We start from the raw sequence: 8,500 nt of genomic DNA on the forward strand, positions 1-8,500 counted from the left end.
TTTCATTTTTGACAATTCCTCGAGTTTTTTACGTTCGCCATTTTCAAGACCAAAATTAAAATTTTGTTCCATTTTTGCACGTTCGTTTTTGATGGTTGCCAACTCATCAATTTTATTGTCTTTGATTTTTTCTATTTTTGAAAGTTCAACTTGAAAATCTTCTTCAAGTTTTTTGTTTTTAATTTCAAAGTCTTCTGTGTAAAGTTTATTCAATGTGTCTATAGAATTGTCCAATTCTTTTTTGTTTGTTGGTATATCTTTAGTGTGTTGTTTTGTTATTGCTGTTAATAATAGAACGTCTTGCAAAAGTGACTGCCACTCCGTTCTCAAATGCAACTTTTTCTGATAATCTTCGTCGAGTATTTCAAATGCCTTTTCTGCTTCTTTAATTTGCTCTCGGAGGGGCATTTCGTTTTGTTTTTCACCCTTTCTGACTAATTCAGTTGGTTTTTCTTTCGGGTCGTCAAACAGCTTGGTGATCAGAGATGTTACAGTTTTAATTTGAGCTTTTACTTCTTCCATTTCTTTGTTTTATCAGTGTTTTTAGTTGAAATGAACAACATAAATTAAATAAATATTTAAATTTATTTAAAAATAATAAATGTAAAAACTTAAAAATGAGATGAATCTAGTAATTTATTTTAATTAATAATTAATAAATTGATTATAATAAAATATTAATTATTATTCTAAAAATTATTATCTATAAAAAATTTTTATTATTATTGATTAATAACAATTAATTTTTAATTTAATATCATTTAATAATTATTTAATATTGTGAATTATAATGTATAGTCGGGTGATAAAGGGGGTTAATTTGGGACAGAAGTAGTTAATTTGAGTAAAAAACTATAAAATATAATTTATTTAACCATAAAAGTATTAGAAGGGTTTTTTCAATTAACTACTTTGAAGATAATAAAAGAAAACCATAACTTTCTATTTTTGATATTATTCAATCTTTGAAAACAATGGAAGAAGAAGAGAAAGGAACCCTCGATGAAACAACCACAGGCAATCAACACAAAAAAGCAATTCAAATACAAGAAACCAGTTTAAAAACTGTATTTCAATATATTCATGATATATATGGTTAAAAAGCCAGAGTTTAATGAATTAACTACAATGTCAATCTTTTAAAGTGTCACAGAATCACTGAAATACATCATTTGTTGAAATCTTTCAATCTTTCGTTGTTGAACCATTCCCATTGAGAAAGGAAAAGAGAAAGACCATTTTAACACCAAAACAATTGGAGTTGAAGAAGAGCAGAAAAGAAACGAAACAAAGGGAAAAACAAAGGAAAATCCTTAAACAAAACAAGTTTCAGACAAACCACAAAAAGTGCTGCGTTTTAGACTTCCACATTTCTCTAAGTGAACAAATTGAAGTGTTTTTGTTTATTTTTGAAATAGAAATTTATAATTATTCAATTTATAATCATTTAAAATAAAAAAACTATAATTTAAATTAATATTTTAATTTTATGTTTATTTTGACCTTTAAATAGATTTTTTAAAAATTATAGTTTCAAAATTATATTTACCAAAATTAACTACCTTTGTCCCTTTTTAATGCTATTTATCCCCCGACTATATAATAAAAATTATTTTTACTAAACATTATAGTTTATTATTAACAATATTAACAAAGAAATAAATTTAATAAAAACGATTAGATTTACAACCATTTAACCATAATTAAGTATTTGCAACAATTGTTTTTATAAATAGCTCATGGCAATGTTGTGCATCCCAATGTCACTCATTTTCTTTGTCCGTACTGCGTGGATGTTGTTCTTCCGCTTGCAAAAAAGTTAGGGGATCCCTGTTAAGGTAAAACACGGGAAATTGATGGAATGTGTGCACAAACAGACTGTATAAGTTTCGCTTTATTAGCATTCTTTTCAATACTTGGTATTAACAAACTTGATGTGACCGATTGGCATTTTTAAATGTGGGAACCAGACCAAATATGTACTTTATCACTTATTTATTATATTTTTAATTGATATTATTATATTAAATGGAATATAATATTATATTCCATTAAATATATGAGCCGTTGTCGACATAATATCATTAAAATCGGTTGGCAAATATATAGGAAAAAGTCGAAACTACTATATAAGTGAATTTTATATATCACTGACCATCTCATTTATAAATTTGATCTTGGCAATTGTGTTTATAACTATGGCAGTGTTATAGTTAAAGATTTCTTGACTTCTTTTGGTGTATCAAAAGAAGTCAAGAAATCATATTTACTTCGAATGGCGTTGTGATCTGTATGTTCATTATATTCGTAATCTTTTTAGTCGTGACTTTCACTCTGAAGTGTAAAGACTTTACACTCCAAGACGATGAAATAGCCAAATTTGAAAAAACTTTGTAATATGTAATAATTGTCAGAAGATTTCATAAAATTAAGTATCTTCATCATAATATTCAACGATAAACATATTACATATTTGATATTGACTTATAAATTACTAAAACAGTGATTCTAGCTTGTTAGTGCGAGCTACAAATTTAACGACAAATTCAAGATGAATGCCAACGCACAGAAGTAGAAAGTCAATGGAAATCGTCTCAAGTTGGACTTGGCGCAGATTACACCTCCGACAAATTTAGTGGCTCTGCCAAATACACCAAATCCAAAACTGGCAGCACAAAGACGACAAGTGGGTCGATTAATGGAAAATACAAATTCAATGACAAATTCTCAGTGAATGGCAATGCACAAAAAACAAATACAAATGGACAAAGGTCCTCGAGTTTTGGAGTCGGAGCAGATTACACTTCCAAGAAACTGACTGCCTCCACATCCTACACACAAAACAAGAGTCCAAATTCAAAGACTAAGAACTTGAAATATTCCGCAACGTACAAACCCACAGACAATCTCAAACTGTCGACGGACGGATCCTTCACAAAGCAAAATGGTCAAAAGAGCCGCGATCTCTCTGCCTCCGCCGATTACACCTCCAAAAAGCTCGACGCCAATGTGAAAGTTTCAAGCAGCAAAAGTGTCCAAACGAAGTCGAAGAGTATCGCCGGTGGAGTGGCATACAGACCGACGGACAAAGTCACAATAGGTGCCAACGGCAAGTATTCCAAAACAAACGGCGTCGCCTCTAAAGAAGTGAACGTCAAAGGAAGTTATACCGGAGACAAATTGAGTGTGAACGGTGCTTTGAGTTCCGGTAAAAATGGGAATGACAAAACTAAGAGTTTGAGTGTTGATGGGAAGTACAAAGTGAACGACAAATTGACCGTCTCGGGCGGAGCGAAGAGAAAGAACACAAACGGGAATAAAAGTAGTGAAGGGAACTTGAAGGCGGAATATATCGGCAAAAAAGTGCAGGCGACACTGGATTTGCAACAAACTCAAACCGGTAAAAGTAAGAGTGGGTCAGTTGATTTTCAAGGGAAATATCAGCCGAACGAGAAGAGCGAAATTCATACAAATTTTAAGACGTCGAAAAGAGACGGGAAACGACAGAACGAGTTTGGGATAGGTGGAAGTTATAAGGCAAATGAGAACACAAACTTCAATGTCGACTTCAATCGAAAAGATAAGAAAACACTGTGAGTGTTGGAGGGGAATATAAGAACGAAAGTTCAACGTGAAAGGAAACGCGAAGGTTGGGGGAGGAGATAGAAGTGTTGAAATTGCCGCTGGGTATAATCCTAATGACAAATTTGGGATTGAAGGTAACGCAAAATTTGGGAAGGAAAACGGAAAGAAGATCAATTCATATGGAGTGAAGGCAAATTATAAGCCGAATGATAAATGGGACTTGAATGCCGAAATTAATAAGGCGAATGGAGGAAAAGTCAGGTATACTGTTGGAGCGGATTATAAGATTAATGATCGAGCGAAAGTGGGAATGAGAGTCGGAAGAGATGAGGGCAGAGGTAATTTTGTTGGAATTGGAGGATCAATTTCATTCTAATTGATAGTTTAAAATTTAAGTTGATAGGATTGGTCTTATTTTGTGATAGAACGTTTTATTATTAATTGTGTGAAATTGTGATTATGTTTGAGTTGATATATCTAATTAAAGTAAGGCGAAAAACACACATTCATTTCTTTTTTGTTCTTTGATATTATAATCTAGTCTCTTTATTAAGTACACAGATACTTATTGATATTAAAAACACTCCATAATATTCATTCGCTGTTGAGTGACGCAATACATAATTATTGATGTTGAAGCAGACGAAGCGACTTCTTTGTCATGTGAGCAGTTCAGTGTACTTGTATATCATTTGTTATAAAATAAACAGATCGTGATATTGTTCTGAACAAATATATTATTTCAAAGTAATGTTTGAATAGAAATACATATGTGGTATAGGGTTCGACAATAAATTGAATACCTTATGACTTATAATTAATAAATTTTTTATTTATCAAAAATAACTATGTCGTCCAAAAGAAATAATTTTGATAAATTATAAATAATTGAGTACTTGGTTTTTTATTTGTTTACAAAAAATAAAACAGATAACTGGTGTTGGTTGAGTAAAATAATTATAAATATAGAAAAAATACAAAGGAACAAATTATTTATTTATTTATTTTTAAAAAACATTGGTTTGTCAAAGGGTTAAAGATAGAATTGAAATGGTTATTTTATTTAAAATAACATTTGTTATTTTGTGGTTTAATCAAATAAAAATTCAAGAAACTTAGACACAACCAATAATAGATATGCACAATAAAATTAAAAACAATCAAAAGTTTATATTTATAAAAATAAACAACAAACCAAATTAATTAAAAATAACATTCAACCACCTTTTTATAATTGGTTTGTAAATTTACTTTGAAAACAAATTTAATTTGATTTATAAATAATTTAGTTCGTTGAATTTAAAAATTAAATTACACTCTTGAACTTTTATTTGTTGTTTGATAGAGTCAGTTGATAAACTTTGTCTGTTCCCCAAACTTTGTCTTTTTAACAAAAAAATAATTGATTTTTGTTTCAAAAAACGGGAATTAGGTAAAAATGAAAAAAAGGAATAATATTGAAACAATGATTTTGGGGTTTTCCGAAAAAATCCCTTAAAATTTCATTTATAATGGTCTAAAATCAGCAAACAACGTTCCAGACTAGACAACATTTAGCAAATAACTCTTGACAATTTTTTATTTTTATGACTTTTTGAATAACAGTTAATTTTGGATTTAAAAATACAAACTAACTTATACTTTAAACTATTAAAAACAGTTATAACGCAGTTTTAAATAGAAAAAAATTATTTTTAGATGATAACTCAATTACAAAAAACCCCAATTGTTGTTGCAATTAGGTGTTTATGTAATTTATTTATATACCATTTGTATAAATAAATCCTTAAGTGTTTATTTCGAAAATAAAATGAAAAGTTTTTTTATTTTTTAAAAATACCATAATTTATTTATTTAAAAACAAGTTGATTTTATTATTCAATTAAAATACAATATTAATGTTTGGACAACAATGACAATAGAGACACATTGGCGTTGTTTTGATTATTTTTAAGATAGAAGCACAGCCGATACAATTTTTATTAGATAATTGTTTGTTTTTATTTTAATAAAAATAAAAATAAAAAATATAATAATTATCGAATACACTATTAAACCTAAAAAGAAGTTGAGAAATAGCACACAAAGATCCAAATTTCTTGTGTTCCAACACTGTATTAATAGAATAATGTGGTATTTGTTAATAAAAAAACACGATAATTAAAAATAGAAAAAATAAACAATATATAAAGCTAGAATTTGATAATCAGAAACAACAATTCAACAACAATGAAATGGAGTAGACTACATTACTATCTTTAACGAGTATCTATCAAACCAAATGGGGTTATATCAAGGAATTTATCTTACATTTCAAAAGCTTATGAATTCTATGTCGTACAATATTAAAACAACAAATAGGATGAAAACATACAATATTTACAACTAACATTATCAACAATATCATTATTAAAAGGTTACAATAAATGAAAATATTTATTTTTACTCGTGATAAGTAGTTGACAATTGATGATTTATTTATGCAAAACCAATGACTAAATTAAATACAATTTAAATTACATCCAACAACATCAAATGCGCCACAATGAACGAGAGACAAAATTGAAAAAGCAATCTTTTATTTGTATTAAAAGGAAAAAAGCGCATCCCCATTTGGTTAGTAAAGCATCACAATTATCAGAACAAAGGTTGTTTCTTCTATTTAAAAAACATTAAAGGTATTGATCCATTAGAATGCAAGTAAGAGAAGCCGGCTCAAACTGAGTCGGCAAACAATGTAATTGATAAATATATCCCGTGAATATGCCACAGTGACTTTTTTATTGTTATTAAAAAGTCCCTTTTTGTTGTATACATAAAATTGGACTGAATAAAAGACTAAATAATTAATAAATAAATCAATAGCGCTTATACGGCATAAAATAACAGTCCAAACAACAAATTATAGAGGTATAAGCGCTTCTGTTTATAATATTATAATATTATAAATGTGAAATAAAATAGAAAAATACGAAAAAAGAAAAAGAAAAGATTGTTGAAGAAAAGAAAGGAACTAGTCTCTTGGATATTATTTATCGATTACATTGTTGATTTATTGTTTTCTTATTATTATAAATAACATTTTAATACATTAATAATAATACATTTTCAATTAATTACATCGTCAATAATAATGAACATTTAAAAATTTTAATGTTTTATTCACAAATTACATCAAAATATTAATTCTACTACTTACAATTATACACTGTATAAGTATTTTTATAGACAAAAATATTATCAAAACATATCAATTCTGAAATATGAAAATAAAAGAATCAGTATTTTTACCTGAAATATTATCTTTGGATCTATTAAAAATAATAATCCAAATTATATTGTTTTTGGTATTAATATTCTTTTAAGCTTTTATATCCAAGTATTTCTTTGTTTCAAAATAATTAATTTGTTTGTCAAATAAAGTTCTATATATATGTATATTAATTTTAATGTTTGAGTTAATCATCTTGTCAAATTATTCTCTATTTAGTTCAAATTTTTTGTTGAGTGACTTGATATTCAAGTTGATTATTTTGCTTTATTATATTGTTTTATCATTAATAATTTCAATGTTAAAATTTTAAAAAAGCCTTAAATGGTGTAAAGAAGTGTAATACTTATTGTTGAGTTTTTTCTTTTGTATAATTTCACTAAGTTTGTTAAACAATTTTCAAATTTTTTTATTCTATCTGTTATCTTTTTTTATTATCAATACTACACTTCCAATTCGCATTTTTATATTGGAATGTTTTAAAATAAAAAAGTTTATTTCATAACAACATTACAACAACACTTTAACTTATATATCAAAGTCATTCATTATTCTTTTGTATATGAAAATTTTAGTTGTGTTTATATATATAAAATATTTAATGTTTGGATGATAATTATTTTGTTTTTTGATCTAAACATTTTGGGAATTCATAACTAAAAAATTGATTTTTATTTAAATTAATTTTTTGGAATTATATATTTGTTATTTAAATATAAAAGTTGGGTTTTATTCATAAATATGTCAGTTTACATCATATATTATTATTAAACATAATAATAAATAATGAGTTATGCTACTTTACTGTTAAGCAAAACTTATGTTTTTTGAAATCCATTTTTACATCAGAAATCTTGTGTTAAATCCAATTTAGATATTTTTAATGTTAATAAAAAAAGTTAATTCAAGTTTTATTTATTTTTTAAATAAAAAAATTATTTATATGATTCAATTATTTATTTTTTTTAGTTTTCTGAACATACCCAAATAAATAATAAAAAACCATATCAAAGAAAAATAACTTAGAAAACGATCATCAAGACTAATACCAAAGCGAGAACGTAAGTTCCAAACGACCCACTTTTGTTCACACAAACTTCACATTCCTTGTCACCTTCTTTGCATGGAGTGTCGTATTTGTCTTTGCACTTCTCGCACTTTCCTTCTTTTTCAAAGTACTTTTCTGGGCAAATGTCAACACATTTGTCTTCAGATAGGAAAAAGTTTTCTTTGCACTTGTCGCACTTTTCTTTGGCTGCACACATCATGCACTTATCCATGCACATATCACAATTGGTTGCGTTTGCTTTATAGAACCCGTCTTCACATTTGTCAACACATTTCATGGTTCCCTCCTCCAACATGTTTGGTGAAACACATTCTTGGCAATCATTTGCATTACTGCAGACTTTACATTTGTCAGTGCATTTCTTGCACATTTTGTCGGCTTCAGATTTGTAATACATTTCTGGACAGTTGTCTTTCACACACATTTTGGTGTCTTCTACCATCAACGAATCGTCTTTGCAAGCAGTGCACTTTGTTTCCTCAGTGCAAGTTTTGCAATTATCTGGACAAACGGTGCAAACTTTAGCTTTTGCAAAATATCCATCTGGGCAGTTTGGTTTGCAAGTTTTGTCTTCT

General features: G+C 27.7%; 3 protein-coding genes across 3 annotated transcripts; 1 reads left to right on the plus strand and 2 right to left on the minus strand.

The window, feature by feature from the left end:
- On the minus strand, nt 1-522 carry EIN_349680 (hypothetical protein; the record flags this gene model as incomplete). Its single annotated transcript, XM_004256381.1, has 1 exon — nt 1-522. A coding segment is annotated over one exon (522 nt), but the record flags the coding sequence as incomplete, so codon positions are not given.
- A 2,033-nt stretch (nt 523-2,555) lies between these two features.
- On the plus strand, nt 2,556-3,961 carry EIN_349690 (hypothetical protein; the record flags this gene model as incomplete). The annotated part of the gene is made up of 3 exons (XM_004256382.1): nt 2,556-2,571; nt 2,615-3,529; nt 3,639-3,961. 3 exons carry the CDS (start codon nt 2,556-2,558, stop codon nt 3,959-3,961), a joined length of 1,254 nt encoding a protein of 417 aa, XP_004256430.1.
- Nucleotides 3,962-7,878: 3,917 nt separating this feature from the next.
- EIN_349700 (Hypothetical protein) lies at nt 7,879-8,493 on the minus strand (the record flags this gene model as incomplete). Its single annotated transcript, XM_004256383.1, has 1 exon — nt 7,879-8,493. A coding segment is annotated over one exon (615 nt), but the record flags the coding sequence as incomplete, so codon positions are not given.
- Nucleotides 8,494-8,500: the final 7 nt, after the last annotated feature.

This window comes from Entamoeba invadens (genome assembly GCF_000330505.1).
Source record: "Entamoeba invadens IP1 unplaced genomic scaffold scaff_1105074726049, whole genome shotgun sequence".
In the NCBI taxonomy this organism is placed as follows: domain Eukaryota; phylum Evosea; order Mastigamoebida; family Endamoebidae; genus Entamoeba; species Entamoeba invadens.